The sequence below is a fragment of the Anser anser genome (genome assembly GCF_964211835.1).
Source record: "Anser anser genome assembly, chromosome: 6".
Taxonomy (NCBI): domain Eukaryota; kingdom Metazoa; phylum Chordata; class Aves; order Anseriformes; family Anatidae; genus Anser; species Anser anser.
This window is the reverse complement of record NC_139726.1, coordinates 14,792,054-14,810,454: the sequence shown is the minus strand read 5'-3', so window position 1 is coordinate 14,810,454 and position 18,401 is coordinate 14,792,054. Positions and strand designations below refer to the sequence as shown.

Genomic DNA, 18,401 nt, shown 5'->3' with positions numbered 1-18,401 from the left:
TGGCAAAGCATGACCAAACACCCACCTTTCCATTTTCTCCTCACGTAGAAATCTGTTGGGATTCTTGTCACTTAAACTTCCTAAACTTCATTTCACTAACAGGAGAATAAGAATGCCAGGTATTTCCAGAGTACCCCAACGTTTAACAATATCATGACATACATGCTATGTTTGTACCACTTAAAAAACACTACAGCCTCTTTGAATAGCTGCCTGCCTTCATGGGGAAGCAGTTGAAGAGTATTCCTGCAACCCAGTTCCTTGGGTTCACTCTGCTGAGGGTAACTCAGAGTAAAAACCACTGGTGGAACAGATCCTGCTGGACACTTGACACCCACTGCTGCTAAGCCCTAAAAAGCCCTGTTCCAAAAGTCACAGCCCCTTCTGACCTGGCACATGATAGTGCCATGAAGGCACTACTTAGTGGGGAGGTTTGGAGCTCACATCTGCCTAGTGGTCTCTGCCAAGCTGTCAGCCAAAGACTTCCTTAGCATTAGGCAGCCCATCCATTTCTGGGGTATCAGCTGCTGTTAGCCAGATGCTCTCCCCTCCATCAGGCACGGGTAGGTGACTTCTCAGGAGCTGCCCTGAGAAGAGCACAGATGTCTGACAGCACTAAAATAGGCACTTTAATTTGTTCTCCCCACTTTGACCCATGAAATAGCACGCGTGTCCCTGCTCTCCTCTTTCATCCACTGCAAAGCGGCCACAGGGTTTCAGGAGACATTTGGGGACTGCACTTGTAATAACCCTGAACACACATCCAGCTGGTATCTGCACTCACTAACCACTCCAGCATGGAGAACAGCAACACTACATCCCACTTGTCCTCAGGGCTGCAGCTCACGCCTTCAGAGCAGGTAGCACTGGTGGCTCAACCCCTTGTACTGCAGAGGGACTCTGCTCGCAAAGTCCTTCAGCAGCTCAGCTGCTCTTAATTGCCTGCTAGGCAGGAGCAGGCTTTGCTCCCACTCAGTACAGCCTTAAAAATCTTAACTTCTTCCCTCAAAGCTGGTTTGCAAAGCAAGTACAGCCAGTGAAAAGGCTGATGTTTTACATGTCTTGCTGTGGTGGACCCTTATGGCTCGATGAGATTCCTTTAACCAGAGGCATGACACCGTCATATGGGGACCACAGACTGGCTGGTACGAAGCTAAGCTTGTTGCTTCTTGGACCTGCCATTTTGTTTTAAGGAAATGGCACAAAGTGGTGTCATCATGTGGACAAGCAGAGTTTAATGCCAAAGGAATGGAACCTCGTGCTTTAGTCTCCAAACCAACTGCCTTCCACTCTCTGGAAACAGCAGCCTGCCAGGCAGAGACAGACATAATTACAGAGATATCATTCCTCACCTCACTCCTTCCCCTTTGTAGACCAGTGTTACTATAAAAAGGGGAAACTGAGGCACGGAGAAAAGTGGCAACTTGTCCAAGGCTCAGGGCATCACAGGCAGTCAGGAGGCTACATCAACCGCTGGTCCATGAGCAGCATCTGTTTCCCTACAGCAGCCTCAAAAAGCCAAGCTCTGTGGCTGGGAGGATGCTTCTCTGAACACCCACATGAGGCCTGAAGAAGACCAGGGTGACCAGACCCTGCTCTGCAGCAAGGTTGCAGCCTCCTGCCAGAGCCCAGTTTTCCAGAGATGACCAGTGGGAGCAGGATGGCCTTGGAGGCCCCTTCCCCCAGCCAGGCAGAGGCAGAGGTCCAGCCCGGCCCACTTCTCTCTATGGCACAACTGACCCCAATTCGAGCTGCCGACACTTTTTTTTGCTCAGGGTGTTTCAGAGCTTGGTTCTTTGTGAATGCCTTTTTGTGTCACGCCGCTGGCACCAGCACGGCCTGTTCCCAGCCTGTTCCAGCAGCTCCCCGACCGCTGAGGTGACCGACACAGAACAAGGCACAGGCTCCGAGCTGGTCCTCACCGGGGCCTCGGAGAGAAGGGAAGGATCCTGGTGGAGCTTCCTCCCTCTTCTAGGGAAAAAAACGTGCCAGGTGAATGGAGATCCTTTGAAAGAGCAACACTCTGTGCCACAAGCAATGACATCCATTCAGAGGAAAAGAGCTAGGACCCGAGCAACAGGCTGCAGTAGCCATCTCAGTATCTACAACATGAACAATGTAATACTCTTTTCTTAAAGACATTGCATGTTTGAAACGTGCTGAATGAAGCTCTTTGGCACGTTGTTCCATAATGCCTTAGGAAGAAGCAGCCTGGAGCATTTCACTGAAATCCCATATAATCTGGAGAACTTCCCCTCAACAACCAGGGCTGGGAATTACGGTTCACGAGCGTTTTGCACGGTACTGGCTTTCTGCAGGGTCTCATCCAGGGCAGTCGTTCTGGCAAGCACAGCCTGTGTTTTGATGGAGCTCTTGTGCTCCCTCACACCAACACGTACGTAACCCAGCTCTGCCGCGCTTTTGTCACACCCGCGCTATCTCTGCAGCCACGGAACTGCTCCTAGATCTCAATTTACAAATCACACCTTCATCACTGCCAGAAGGGCAATTACCTTTTTTCCACAACAACAGTAAGCACGGTTATCAATGCTGGCTAGCCCTGGCTGCTCAGGATCAAAGACAAGGAGCTTTCACACATGCATGCAGGAAATCCAGTCCTGGCTACGCTGTTGTAAGTGGGCAAAGCTCAAAAGCATCCTCAGAAACACCCACAATCAGCTGAGCTTGTTCTTGCTGTCAAAGGCTAAGTTTCCCTATTTATGATGCATAACATGAATGTCTCATTTTTCTGTAGAGTGCAACGTTTAAGTTTCTCTCTTGTAATTTTACCAGTAGCCTCCTGTCTCAGTCAACAGAAAAATATTAAAAAACAAGTGCTTCAGAAACAGGCCAAAATAATACAGGCCAAAGCTCAAACAAAACAGCCCATATCATTGCAACAATAAAAATCAGGCTCCTGTTTGCAAAGTACCCCGTGTGGATTTTTCTTTTTCCCTGCCAGCATTGACAAACCCACGCAGTTGTTCTGCTGGTGGCTATCTAGGAGAAATGTGGCTGAGCAGGCACTCACCCATCCTACTACCACGGGGCGTGGGTGCGGGGCCACACCAGTACCTGAAAGCAGAGTAAATCCAAACGAGAAACTGCTGCCTTCAATATCCTCAAACAATTGAGGGAGAAAACTGTTCAGGCTACTACAGGGGCTGCAAAGTTTAGGCTTGAATATCAGCCACAAAGCCTCCTGATCCCCTCCTGACACAGGCAGCCCCTCCAATGGGCACACATCCACTGCAGGGACAGGCTCCGGAGCGCAGATGAGGTCCAACATAAGCCCAGGGATGACCAGAGTCCTATGGCTGCCCTCCTTTTGCAAAGAAGCCACCAGGACTTGCTGTATAGAGAAACCAGGTCACCATCAGTGATGTGTGGTGAAAAGCAATCTCGCGGGCATCACCTCACACAAAGCAGGGGATGCTTTTTCCAGGTCCCAGACAAGCACCAAGGGACATTCAAAATCAAACCAGAGCAGAATAAGTGAATTTAGCCCCTTGACCAGTGCAGGACGGACAGATGGACTCCTGCTGCCTCAGCTGATGCCACTGATTCATGCAGTTCATGCAATGCCCTTTCCACCTCAGACCCCCTGGCTCAGCAGTTTTGTTACGGGCGGGTCACTTCCAACCCCTCAGTTTATTGCCTTCCTCAATTCATGCTACATGGTACTTCTCCATTTCCCCCTCTTTCTCCTCCCCGTGGCTATTACATGAAACCTAACCAATTCCCAGTTTAATTGCTTTCAAGACCTTTCTTTTCCCACTCTAACTCCCCAGCCACACATTCAGGAGTGCAAAAGGGAAAGCCATGAGGGACTGCGTTAGAGTCATGGTGCTATCATTGCTGTGCTGTCACTCTCCATTGGAAGACTTCACACATTAGAGGCATTGCTGAATTATAGCTAGAGTTTTAAGACCAAGGGAGTCCTGCACACTCTTTTTACAGATGGAAAAAACACGGCCCATAATGACGATGGCAAGAAATCTGTTTTTTGTTGTTGTTGTTGTTGTTTTTTTTTTTTCCCTCCCCAGGCCGGTATTTCCATGTTACCTCAGTTGCTTCTGTTTATTTTTCACTTTTTTTCTACCGCCAAGCTTGTCCACCCTGCACCTGCACTGGACTTGACCAGCCCCATCCCACAGTCCGTCACAGCAAGTCACTCAACCCAAAAGGTAAAGGGCTAAACCCAGATTAGAGGTCAAAGTAAATACTGATCTGAAGGGTTTTGTGTTTGGGAACAGGTAAGTGCTTGTCTTACTGGAAAGCTGGTTTAATTCATTGTTTTCAGCTAAATAAATGCAAGGGCACAAGAAAGCCACTGACACACTGAAGCACAGGAAATCTCCAGCACATAATAGAGTGGCCAGCACACAAAAGCACAGTAACTCATTCAAGTACTCTGAAATTCTCAGCTGAAAATTACTATGTCGTTACACTTGATTATTTAGAGGCCTTGAGTGCTCTGTCCAAGAAGACAACCCATTTAATCCAGTTACGTCTTATGTGTAAAACTCAATACCCAGGTTCTGGACCAAGAGAGCAGCCATCATGCCAAGGGGACAGAAACCTTGTATACCCTCCTTCACAAAACACTGTGTAGGGCACAGAGACAAACACCTTTCCCCATCATGACTTACAGTCTGCAGTGTTGATCAGCTCACGGAACAAGACAAGCAAATCACTCGCAGCCAAATCAGATCTCCTTGATCCAAAGGGCCACTGGCAGAGCCCAATCAAGAAACAACTAAAGACACCGCAAATCACCTTGCATTGGAAGCTCCCTCCCGCCTCTCCCTCTGGGGCTGATCATCTCAGCTTCCTGGTGGAGCTAAGTACCTGGTATGGTATTAGCATCACACACCAGGCACCTCTTCCAAGGATGAGGAGAAATCAGCCATACCACAGGGTGCACAGAGAACAGCAAACACGAGCGGCCCTCCGAGATAGCAGCAGGCATTGTTTCTCATCTCACACCAGAGCACTGACCAGCAAGAAATGCAACAGATTGGTCTTAATTGTAAAATTCTCCAGGCAGGCCAACCAGCAATGCAGTGGTATCAAACAGCTGGTAAGCATTATGGATGATTCCAGCTACTGGGCCCTTAATAGAAGAGGTACCTATAAAGGTTTTGCTCTGGCAATCAAGCCCTTGAGATGCTGATAGCCCTCGCAGGGTTTTTATATAAAACCTCACAGCTTTATAAGCAGGGAACTTGGAGCCTGTTGCAGGAGCAGGCTGAAATATGCAGTGAGATTACAGGTTTCAGCACCTGGAAACCAGACACGCATCCTGCTTTTAAAGCACTATTAGGAGCAGAGTGGACCACCATGATTTGAAGTAGGGGTTTATTTAAAAAATTTAGAAGTATTTCTGATGTGTTTTTCCCAGACATAAATAAATTGATGTAATCTCTTTTCAGAAAGTGGAAGGAAATGCTACCTTGTTGGGACTGCAGGAGCGGATTTATCGGCTTTGTCCCTGAAACCGAAGGGCATGTCTGAGATCACCCAGCCTCATCCAGGCATCAGCTGAATGAGTGGCTGCAGTCTCCCACACCACCAGTTCCATCAGGCTCTTGCTGGGTGACAGTTTGGGTTAATTGCAGGGGTCAACAGCTGAGCTCAGGGCAGTAAACACTGCACAGGGCAGCTTTCAGTAACACACTCCTGTGGCAGAGGAAATCTATTTCCTTTACCTGAACAGAGGAGATGGGTAAAATCCCACCGAGGCCAGCAGATTTCATAGTTCTGAATGCATGTGATGGGCTGGACTGAGAAGCGGGGAAGAACCAGCGTGGGCACTTGATTCCTGCGTCTTTTCCTAGCAATGCCAGACACCGGCTGTTACACCTCAGAGCTCTGCCAAAGGTCCTCATCCTTTTCCTGGTGGAGTGATGGGATAGAGTAAGCAGCGAGGTCCAGGTGTTGCAGGACTCTGCTGAGCCTTGGTAGTTTTTTTTCTGCACAGATCCATCACACCCTTCTGCACCCACAATGCGCCTTCTCAGTCTTCCTACCGGTACCGGACTGCTTGGGGATAGGAGCCGTGCACTCATACAGTAGCTAGAAAAATGGAGCCTTGCGCTCTGCTTATGCCTCTGCGCACCATGTGGGAGAAGTGTTCCTCCAGGACCAAGCTGGGTTTGGAAACAGGGAAAAGCCGGTGGCACACAGCAAGGCAGGGGGGAAGCACCCCGGTGCCAAGGTGGAATTGGTGCGGAGCAGATCTGGAGCGATGGCCTGGGACTGCAAAGCTTCAAGGTACGCCTCCTAACCAGCTGGCCAGGCATCGACTGCCCGGACACCCCTGAAAGCCTTGGGCCCTAGGGGGGCGAGGGGACAGGTACTTTGGGGGCAGTTTGCAGGAACAAAATCCTCTCTCGTAGCTGTAGCTCAGGTTGTCCCTGTTCCTCGGGGCCGCCCTCCTGTCCCCAGAGTCAGCCCAGCTCTCGCCTCCTGATGCCTGGAGGACCGGGCAGGGAGCCGAGGCCTCCAGGCCGAGGGTGCCCACAGCCGCGGGGACGGGCAGACTGAACCTCCCCAGGAGGAGGCAGCGGGACTGCGATCTTTCCACTGCGGATGAGTCACTTCCAACCGGGCTATTAAGTTATTACATTGTATTATTATATTAACGTCATTGCCATTTTCAGGAGAAGATAAACCTAATTTTAATCTGCTCTTAATTGAAAGCTTATCAAGAGACTGGCTCCATCCCTACGCAGTGAGAGGGCTTTTTTTTTTTCTCCTCCTTCCCTTCCCCCTCTCCATACGCTGCACTCTTTACGCTGATGAAAAGAAACATCTCTATTCATTAGAGAAAAAGCAGCTCGGAGTCAATCAGGCCTGTTAACCTACAGCCTGGGCTGTTATCGACGATCAGACCTTTCCCAACAACAAAAAACCTGCTGGGGGCTGCGGTTTGGCGGCCTGTTGCAGCAGTTCCCTTAGCTGTTCCTCTTTATGTTGGGGTACTTGACAGTTTCCATTAGGTGAAGTGAGAATATTAAAGATATTTGAGCAGCTCTGGGAGAAAGTTGACTATATAATACAAGGGGACTGTGCAGATTTTAATTACAGATTCTCCCAAAAATCCATAGAAAGTCTGATTAAACTCCTAATTACTTTTAAAGAAGTGAATAAGCAGTCAATAAGATGAACAGCAGTCTCTCTCCTCCTCTCTTTTTCTTCTGAGCAAGTTCCACGCTGATAGCACGCTGCAGATGTATTACCACAGGCAAGTTACCAGGAGACTAAAGGGGAAACATTTCTCTAAAGACTCCTTCGAAGGAACTTTTTGCGACATCCTCAGTACCAAGGCCGGCCCTGAAATCGTTCGGGTCGCGATGATTTGCACCAGCAGAGGAACTGCCCGTTGCCCCAGCAGTGACTTCATTTTGCAGGATTATACATCGGCTTTTCCAGCCGCGCTCAGCCTCCCCACACAAGCAGCGCCGGCCCTCGGGGGGGCTGTGGCGGGGTTTCTTCCCCCTGTCCAGCACGAGGAGGTGACGCTCACACGATGTACGCCTTGTCCCTGGGGGCTGCAGTTGGTTCTCCTGGCTGTGTTTTATTACTGGCAGCCTCCCCAGGCATGCCACATAACCACGCTGAGCAACGTCACTTACCCCGCTCTGTCAGACTGCGGGGCTGGCAGCAATGTCCACCCTGAGAGCCCTGGCCCGAGGTCACGGCTTGGTGTCTCCACAGCTGAAGACGTGGGCACCTCCGCGCTAAGCAGAGCTGAGAGAAATACGCTTATTCCAAGGGGAGCTCTCACTGGATGAGGAGAAACTTCTCGATCCCGGCCCCACGGGCCCTGTTCCAGCCCATTCATAGGTAATTTGTAGGCTGAAGGTGGGACCCATTCTGAGGTGGTGTACAGCGAGACATGCAGACCAAGCCAACGCTGTTCCCAGGGCACAGCCATGCTCCTGGCCTGTTTTTCAAGATGTTATTTATTTTGCTGTCTCCAATGCCAATATCCTTAACCCTGTAAATACCTTTCATTTTCCCATCTCAGAAAGCGGGAGTGTTTCTAAGGGGTCACCTGTTCCAGGGCTTTCATTCTTCATCTCCAAATATCACCACGCTCCGCCTCTCACCTATTTTTTATATTTTCCTCGCAGAGAAGACACACAGCTACCCAGAACCTCCTCCTACACCACCGTCAGTGATATTCTAGACAAAGCACAAGACTGGGAAGCAGCAAGCCCAGCTTAGGGGCAGTAACCACCAATCTCCCCCATCCCTATCCACGGTGCCAATGCAGTTTGTACTCTCTGGTGTGGCCAGAACCACAGTTTATCTGAAAACCCAAGTCCCATAACTTTCACAAACCTTTCAAGTGAGTCCCCAATCCTGGAGGGACCTTGATGAGAGCATGCAGGTGACCTCTAGTAAAACTGTTGATAATTTGAGGCTAAAGCCACCTTGTGCACTGGGTACAGCACCCAACAGAATGAGGCCCGTGCTGGCTGGCAGCTCTCAATGCTTTTGACATAAAAGCAACTTTTGCCAGAGAAAACACAGCTGAAGTAGCAAGGCTACTGGGCATGAACATTTGAAGCCTCTTTTTTTTCTCTTCTGGGAGAGGGCTGCAAAGTGGGGTCTTAAGGCGAAGAACAAAACTAGGAAGGGAAGGAGAAGATTTTGCTGTGCATTGGAGAGGTAGATTAATTCCTAAGCCTTAAGCCAAAGGGATGAGAGAAGAAAGAAAGGATCTTGGAAAGGGAAGGGGGGAAGGAGTTTGCTCCGCAACCAAGGCTGGGTAATAAGGCATATGTGGCTTCCAGTGACAGTGTGTGAATTTACAGTATAATAAAGATATATACGGCCATTTGGAACAAGCTATTTCTAACATAAAACGACTCTGTATATTGATTGCCCGAGGAATTTGTACAGAACCTTATTTCCAGACATATAACTGAGCATATTATTTACTCACCATAAAAGCTGGATAAATGGCCAGACTCCAGGAGGGTGTGAGGCAATGGTAGTCGTTCATTGACAGGATGAATGGAAGGAGGTTTCAGCATGACAGAGAACGCCAGGATGCTGGGACCTATCCCACCAAGCCAGCAGCTTCAGCGAGTCACTGCAAATGTATAGATCAGGTGTATCTGCTTGTTTTTTTTTGGTGGTGGTGGTGGTGGTGGTTTTGTTTGTTTGTTTGTTTCAAAAGATGAGGCCACTCCAAGACCCTTTTGAGGAGACAGGAGCCCAACACACAGAAAAATCATGATTTCTTCTCTCTTTTCTTCATGATTTCTTCTCTCAAGTAGCACTGAGAAACTGAGAAATGAGGAATCAGAGGCCAGCAAGTCCAGAAAGCAGAAGGGTCTGAAGCAGAGCAGACTCTTATAGGGCAGCATACGAGGCCCCAAACCATGGGAGCCCAGCTAGACCCCACATCAGTCACTTACTTAATGATAAAGGAGAGATGACAGCTGTGGATCGACCCTTGCCTTGCTTCCCATGAGCCCAAGGCCAGCCTGGTCTGAGACAGGTCTCCCTCAGCACTACTGAGAGCTACTGGCTCATTTCCATCTGGATAGAAGTGCCTGAACAGCACGCTGTGAAGCTTGGATGGCAAATGTTTCCAGATCCCCTTTCCCCTTCCCAAGAGACCCTTAGGCATACCAGTTTCCAAAGGCAAAGGGCTTTGTAGGTCTCTTTGTCTTTCGATAAGACCATAAGCTTCAAAGTATTTCCTAGGAAGTGTGATGGACACATCATCTGGGAAATGCAAACAAGACTTGAAGGAAGAAAGAGTCTGAAGATGAGAGAGGAATAGAGAAATACCCTTTGGTTTCACAGAAGATAAGCAAGCAGTAAGACCAGCTCAGAGACAGGGAATTCTGCAAAGTTTAGCAGCTCTACTGCAATTGTATTTAGACTATTAATAGTTTTGCTTTGACTTGTAAAACAGGTGAACAAGCAATGCTGTGATCTTGAGCATTCTCCTCCCCATCTCCTTGCCTTTCACACTCCATCGTAATGTTATGTGTAAGTGATACCAAGTCCAGACTGAGATCCCCTGGGCAGGGACTGCATCATTTCCATATTCCGTTAAGTGTCCAGATAGTCCCCGCATAGCAGTTACGCGTAGAGACCCAAAGGACTGGCCAGGCAGGTGATGGGGTCTTGATTCATGACTTCTGCTCATCAGCAAGGTGCTCTAATAATGAGGATGGAAAAAACAAGGTGTAAGAGGCTGTGAAAGGGTTGTAAAACTGCCTTTATGTTCAGCACACAGCCACTCCACCAGAGCAGCCCAGAGTATCAAAGAAAGAGGTTGAATATTCTTGTACTCCTGCTGCCACCTAAAGGAAATTTCTCAAAAATGTTCTGAAATGTGGAATAACCATATGTATGTTTCCATGCTGGGGCAGGCTTCTAGCTGGAGAAAAAGAAAAAAGAAAAAAAAAAAGATCCATTTGGAACACAAAATATTATGTTATGTTATACTTCTATCTTCCAGGAATCTGCTCCAGTGTCCTGGTAGATTTCAGCACGACCATGGTTGCCAAAGGATGGGGCCAGGGGACTTGTGCCAGCACTGCAAGGACTCCAGCACTGACGGTCTTGATGGCCATGGCCTAAGGATACAGATAAGGGAATGTCTGTAAAGAGCCACAATATCTTTTATTACACAAGCTGACATAAATGGTAAACAGCTTAAGGGTCAGAAATATATTTTCTTCATTTGGGGAACATAAGTTCTTGTTAAATGGATCCTTCTGAAATAGTTTTCCTTAAGGCACTCAATTCCTATGTTTGAGTTTTCCTCATTATTCAGGGGAGACATTGGGTCCTTTGCTGCCTTTGAAGAGATGAGAAGGTCAGGCCAGCTTTAGAAACCTGGCACCACGGCCTTTTCCCGATGTCGGCTTCCTTTAATGCAGCTCACTTGGTTGAATCCATTCTTATGGGATTATTTTTTTTCCAGAATTGGGCATATTCCAATGGTGCTGCTGGTAGCTGGGCAAAGCGAAGATTTCTAAAAGGAAATGTTGTTCCCATACTGTGCATAAAATAGCAATAACTTTGTTTAAGCTTCTATGCTGAATAAATGCCCAACACCAGAAGTTCTGTGCAGTCAGCACTAGTGAGCCCAGGGAAATATTAAATTGCCTCATAAACTGGAAGCCAAATGGAACTATTACTTAAATGCTCAAAAAGTATAATTTGCTGCTGCAGATCAACGAATTGCCTTATTAAATAGAGGGAACATTACTATATAAGTGAAATTGGCTTTACAACTTTAACTGTGGAGTTCACATTTTAATACCCTTACGTTTAAGGGGTAACGTAACATAGCCTATTTAGCTTTCCACCACATATGCACATGAGGGCATGCATGGACAAGTGCTCATATGACATTCAGAGTGGTCAGAAGTACAGAAAGTTCAGAGTGGCCGGAGTACAGAAATCTCACTGAAAAGTATCAGAGAGTAGGAGCGCTTCTCACGAATGGGACCACACCTCCAGTTCAGGACACTGGGGAAGCCAGTCCAGGATGAGTAAGTAGATGCTTCCTGATATCCCAGTATGAAATGGCATGTTTGTCAAGAACTGGTAGCTGTGCGTAAGCTTCAGTGCACAGCATGCCTTGATGTATCATTCCATGACGTGAATGTCTACCGAACTTATTACCTTCCTCACATATTTACTTTTCAGGACGACTGAACACCGTGTTGTCCTTATTTCACAGAGAGTTAAGCTGAAATGCATATGCATTAAGCAATTTGCCCCGAAGTGTCATATTGCGATGTGTCATTTGATGATAGCTGCTCTACCCTGGTGCTATTCAGGAAGCCATTTGACTCCCAGCCTGTGACTAATGTCTTGCCTGAGCAGTCTTGTCAGGAGATGTGATTTCTACATATGCTTTCCTTCTCCCTGTGTTCCACAGAAACTGCATTTACCCAATTTGGTCTAATACTTTCCCCATTTATCCTCACTAGGGAGTTTTAGCTTGTCTCGATACTGGAAACAGAAGCTATCTAGGTCACCAGCCACAGGTGAATATGACCTTTTAATTAACTGTTCTGAAACTGCTGAGGAATTGGGAATGGAAGACAATAAGGATGATTTTGCAAAAGAGAATGAAATAAAGAAAATAATGCTTCCAAACAGGATTGTCTCCCTGTGATGCCTGTCTTGCTTTCCCTCCCAGAGCACACCACGGGTACAGCCAATATCCCCACGAATCCTCAAAGCAGAGGCTGTACAGGTACGCTGATGTGCTGTGCTCTGCGGCACCGGGCAGCATTAACTCCCCAGCCAGCAGCTCTCGTGACTGACGTCAGAACATATTTCATATCAGAAGACGAAAACCAACAGGGAAATCAGAATGATTGGATTTTATCATACCATTTCATTCTCCAAATGATGGGATTTTATCATACCATTTGATTCTCCAAATGCCCGAACTGGAAAATATTTTTTTCTCCAGTACTAATGAGCATGTATTTTCAGCTCCTTGCTATGGATGGTATTCATACCTATCCCCAGTTGCCCTCAAGGTGTTGTCTACAGAATACAAGAATTCCCAGAGCCCGCAAGTATGGAAGCAAGCAGGTAACTTCCACTAAATATCTGTGCAAGCGTGATCACAGCCGTGCAACACCTCTGACTTCTCAACCATCCAGAAGGTGAAGTTTGCTCAGCATACGTTTAGGTGGCTTGCAGGCAGGGGAGACGACTCCTGCCCCAGCTGAATCAGGAGGCTGTGTGCCAAAGTCCTGCTGAAATACAGGCATGGGGACTACTCAGAACACTCCCCACCTCTGTTTTTGTCTCTTCCAGAAAGGCAAAATAAATAAATAAATACACAGATAAATAATTAAGCAAAGCAAATAACACCACACACACACACACCAAGACAGGAGTATGCATTTCATATTCTAGCAATCCAAAATGTGTCCCTGAGGCCCTGGGTAGCATTTACCTCCCAGCCAACCAAAATTAATTTTCCTTGCTTCTAACATCTCAAGAAACAGTGTCTCTAATGCTTTATTCCACCATGTGTTCTTACCTACATCTATTAATTTTTGTAATGGCACCCAGGAAAAAAGCAATCAGGTTTACTTGCCATGCTTTGGTTTTGAAATCAAAAGATCCCAAGGGTTCTCAGCGGGTTCTCCTCTCCAAAGCAAAAGCCCTCGCTCTCTCTTCTGTTATGCCAGAACTGTAACTACTGCAGTAGCACAGCTGTATGTCTTACTTGGTCTGAGTCCCCTCCACTTCAATGCAAGCTTTGGTGCTCCAAAATTCAAGCAACAAATCAGAGCAACACTAGGCACAAGATGCGCCACGTACACACCAGCACTTATAGGGCCTGAAAAACACATCTGTAACTTCTGAGCACCAGGAAGATGTAGTCACATTGGCACAGCTTTCTTGGCATTAAAAAAAGAAAAAGAAAAAAAAAAGAGAGAGAGAGCCATAATTGTTCCTCAAGATCTTTGCCCTTCTGAATAACCTTACAGTATTTCAGCTATCTGGCCTTTCTCGAGTCCTCAACAGAAAGTTATCCTGCTAGCATCATTATTGCCACAGACAGAAAAGCAAGACAGGAAGTTAAGTGACAGATCAGAGACACAAAAAGCACTTTATTTTGGCTCAGCAATGTGAAGGAGAAAGGCCTTTTATTTTCACTCAGTTAACAAGTTGCTTGTGGAGATGTTCCCTTCCTGTTCACAGTCCTGCGTCTGGATGAAGAATTTCTGCATTGCATGTAGAAATATTTACGTGGAGGTAAGCCAATGTATTGATCAGAGGACAAGTTCTCTGCCTGGGATTAGGGGAAAATTATCTGTGGTCCTCATTCTCTGTTTAGCACGGCTTGCTGTGAGGTGCCTGCAGACAGCAGCAGGAGTTATGCTGAACTGGATGAGGGTCTTTTTGGCATCCCCAAGCCACGTGGCACGGAGCAGGCCCCCAAGGCTGTGGGCCATCACAGCCGGGCTGTGGTTCACGGGGAGTGACTGCAGCAGATCTGACACAGGCACGGGCTGCAGACTGGGATGTGGGATGAAATCCTACTCCGATTTGTTCCTGGTACTGGAGGAAAATAAATTGTGCGCATACATTATCACACTTCACATGCTTATCCAACCGGGGATTAGTGACAGCTGTCTAACGCCAGCACATATAAGCAGTGACACCAGATACGAAGAGGTCCATGAAGCAGAACAGACCATCACGCGGATTCAGGCTTGCTTTGGAGAGGCTGATCTGCAGAACATCCTAGTATCCTCCGCTATCCACTTCCATCAGCAATAAATTTCCTTGCATTCTTCAAGTTGTTAGTGCAATACTGGCATAGCTTCTGTTTTGGTTTGGTTTTTTTTTTCTAATGCACACATTTAAGGTTGGAAAAGGGATAACATAGAGAGAACTGTGCTAATTTTCACGTGCTTTAGAGACCACAGACAAATCCATCGCTCTGCTTCCACTGAACTGGCATTGGACCCTCTGAAGTTATAAGCCCAGTAACGAGAGAGAACAGCCTTCTGGTACTTCCAGTGAGGCACCTTTCCTGTCTGCAGGTGGGAGACACCCACACGCCCAGCTTCACTACAGTAAATGCCAAACAAGCCTGATAAGAGACAAAGTTAGTGCCTGAAATAACAATAGGCCACAGAAAAGGAAAGCTTGTCTGGCATTGTGTAAGAGGAGCCTTTGGAGCATCAGTGGCAGAGACAGTTTGAGGAGCAGAGAAACCAGGTCTCTGCCCCTGGATGCCCTCTCACATGCACATGTCTATGGGCAACTCTGTAAAATTACTGTTTCACCTGCTGAGAGCTCAGTGTTAATTACAGGAGTCTAGACTGAGAGCAAAACCCAAGGCATTAGAGGCCAATGTGTTTAGGCCAGAAGGTAAAGAGGAGTACAAGCAATAAAAAGAATTGTATTAAAGATATGAACTACCTAGCAAGGGGACTAGAAGACCTATAAAAACAAGGAGAAGTGAGTTAGGAAGATTATTAAGGAACCAGAAAGAGATATTGAGTATCAGACTTACAGAGAGGTTCCCAGAAAGCACAGTGCACTGTGGACAAATCTGCAGCAGACAGAAAGTAAACAAGACAATTACTCCAGTAAAAATCATAGGGGGGAACTGGAGTCAGCAGGTGATGAAATGGGGGAATTTATGAAGCAATTTTTTTCCTCCCGCCTCTTTGCAGGGAAAGGAGAGGCCCAGTGCTGTGACAGGGGCTATATCTCTGGAAGGGAGAGGGCTAGATAATGCACAGACAGTAATAGAAATGGTTTGGGAAAATATAGGGCATTCACCACCTCCAGATACATGAAACACCTGCTTAAAGGAGAAAACATACCTAGCAGCTCCGCGGGAAATGAAGGTAACAGCCGGAGAGCATCAGGTCTGAGGAGGGAATCTGAGAACATCCAGCAGTACTAGCAAAGGAACACAATGGAAGACATATTTTGATTAGAGTTAGAAAACATTCCTACTGTGTTAGCACAGCACTGAGATACCCAAGCTGGATCAGGGAAGCAGCCGGGCAAGCAGGTGCCATGCCAGCTGCAGGGCTGTGAGCCTGGTGCCGTGACCCCACGAAGCCCCATTTCATCGGGCACTTCAGAGCTCCAAGGTATGGCTGATCCAAGCACAAACAGGAAGAAAGGCAGATCCAGAGCACGGAGGAACTGGCAATCTGCACGTACCATTACCTCGAGGTAGTCCTGGGCAAACAGGTAAAGTCTTTTCCCCTAATTCATAACATCCAAGCAGAAAAAAAGGATGTGTTTTGGATGTGTGCGGCAGCCTTACGGCAGGAGAGCGAGAAGGTCTGTGCCTTAGCCTCTGGTCATGACTCTGAGCAATCTGCCATTAGCTCTGCCCGTGGGCCACAGCAGACCCTGGGGATTCACCGTGCTTTCCGCTCAGAGCAGGAAACAAGGCTGTAAAGGTGGGAGAGGAGAAACTGAGGCACAAACCTGTTACAGAGGCTTGGCCTCTTCCTTTACACAGGAAGCCCGTGAACAACTGGCGATTCCTTCTTTAGATCCCTAAGAACTCCACTCAAGCCAGAGCAATTACAGGAGTTAAAAAAGAATCCAGTCCATTTGACTAGATCTCCTGGCTTCCACACCAGATCTCAAAAATCCATTTTCCAGTCTGACAGCAGATTTGCAGGGCAGTAAGACACAGTATAGAAAATGGCTGTGATTTCACCTCTTCCTTAAACTCAGCTTTCCGGGTTGTAAGCCACAGGTGCTGGGGAATGATGATGCTAAAATACCAGACTATTTTCAAAGGAAGAGTCCCTCGCCAGTCTCAGTTCTTACAAACGCATCTGGGTGGGGTGAGCCCTACTGAACAACTCAGCCCTCGTGAAGGTGTCCAGCAAGGAAGAAGTGCAGATATCCTGAGGCCTAGTTTCCCACTCACTTTGTGCCTTATCTCAGGTAATCTCCCACGTACACACAGGCAAGGCTTTTCCTTAGAAACAAGGCAGGGTTGTTTTCCAGATCAGCTCTAAAACGTCAGCAGTGCTGTGCTTACTAAAAGCTGGGGGGGCACTTTCAGGTCTGTACGACCAGCGAGGCAATGAATGCCCAGTGTCGTCATACCTATTTGGTAGCTGGTTCATTTTTCCTGACCCACAGTTAGCCTTTAATTAGTACTTAACTAGTCACGAGTGGCAGGGATTAATAGGATGAACTGCCACTCAGGAGATCTAATCTCCTTCCTGCTTCTTCTGCTGCCTCTATATGGACAGTACATTCGTTATAGTACAGACTGCCTAGAGTGTGTCCACCTATTTTCAGTTTTTGTGCCGATTTCCATGGCAATGCTGTTCAGGCTCAATTTTCCAGGACAAATGAATGTTTTAAATTACATTCCCCATAAGCATTAGCTCTGGGGACCGTATGTGGCAAATTTACAACTCTTTCAATTTGTCTACAGGAAGATGAGGAACATGACTGCTTGTAAATAACAGGTTCGAGGATATAAATCATCGCCCTGCTTCCATCCATCTGTCCCACAGACTCCGCAGCTAAAAATGCACAGTTCATTACCACATAGTTGTTAGCCAAGTTTCAAGCAGTGTTAATACACATCTTCATGCATCGGTGGCAGACGAGGTCGATCAGCTCAGCCCTGCTCCGAGCACGGCAGAAGCGGTAATGCTGCCTGGTGGAGAGGCTTTGCAGGTCCTGCGTGTGCTCAGGACAGCCTTTTTTACCCGTTCCCAAACGTGCTGAGGCTCAGAGCATTGATTTGTGTCGGGACGAGGGCAGAGCAGACGCTGCTCGAAGTGCAGAGCAGTGTCTAGCAGGCGCGGGTAAGCGGCTGAGTGATGGGTGCTAGAGGAAGGCTTGCAAGTAAATAATATATCTGTCTCTGCTCTGATGTATGTTGCAAAGCAACTAATTCCTTCCCCTCTGCATAGCTGCTGCTGAAGTATGGTGGCTGACTACACACTCGGCGATGGCCTGCCCCTGAACATGGGCTAGCAATGTGGAGCCCCGCCACGCTATCTTGACTTTGAAGAATATTACAGTAGCTTTAAAGCTCTCAGACATTAAGAGACCATTACTCACTGTCTCCTCGGAGCTGATGGAGTCCTTGCCCTATGTGTTCTCCATTTAACAAATGTCACCGACTGTTTTACAACACGCTCCGCCGAGGAACAGAGGGATCTTTCAATTCAAACAGAGCTGCGATAGATTTAAGCAGCAAGGAGCGCTTTGCGCTTGCCTGGGGGCAAAGCGGTTCTGCAGGCAAAGGTCAGGGTAAGAGGTCCCAAACGAGACTGTCCTGAACACAGGGGCTTTCTGTGGGCAGACCCCGTCTGTCCCTTGCAGCCAGCTACAGGTGCCTGTACCGCAGGCTCAGCAGCAAGGCTGAGAGACGCACCCAACGTCATGCAGCAAGTCTGCAGCAGAATTCGGGCTCGTGTGCTTCAGCCGTTGCCTAGCGGAGCGGTGCCAGACTTCACGAGTTCTGGATACAGCAGGCAGGCCTCCAAGGTGTCTGAAGCAAGAAGAGAGGACAACACGGAGCTGCCAGGTACTTCCCATGTGGGCAGCACCAGCTCAGCGGCGCTGTTGTTTCAACCTCCATGCAGTGGGAGATTGACACCAAATCTTCATCAACTCAGACAATAATTAACGCTTCCCCGTGTTAACCCAGGAGATAATGTAGAAGTCTATAAACGTAGTCAATGGTAATCATGAACCTACATCCCAGTAATGTTGTGAAGGAGAATTAATAATTGTACTCTTTTTAATACAGAGAAAATGTTATATTATAGCTAAGTATTTTTTTTCCAAATCTGAACTGGACAAAGATAAAATAGCACAGCCACTCCACACTATCATAATAACTTCCATTCCCTGGGCATAAC

General features: G+C 47.5%; 1 protein-coding gene and 1 long non-coding RNA gene across 4 annotated transcripts in view; one reads left to right on the top strand and one right to left on the bottom strand.

Moving 5' to 3' along the window:
* SLC15A2 (solute carrier family 15 member 2) overlaps positions 1–15,441 on the bottom strand; it is a 76,370-nt gene extending 60,929 nt beyond the window's left edge. Inside the window, exon 1 of one of the 3 annotated variants that reach the window (XM_083841448.1) lies at positions 15,363–15,441. In XM_083841448.1, coding sequence (XP_083697574.1) covers positions 15,363–15,432 — 70 coding nt within the window. In that variant the 5' untranslated portion in view covers positions 15,433–15,441. Of the gene's footprint in view, positions 1–4,851; positions 5,029–8,959; positions 10,379–15,362 lie in introns of those variants that run through there. The other 2 variants (XM_083841444.1, XM_083841440.1) reach the window with 2 other exon arrangements.
* On the top strand, positions 5,167–8,707 carry LOC310901593. The gene is made up of 2 exons (XR_014585925.1): positions 5,167–5,353; positions 5,436–8,707. It is a non-coding gene; the product is annotated as an uncharacterized lncRNA (long non-coding RNA).
* Positions 15,442–18,401: the final 2,960 nt, after the last annotated feature.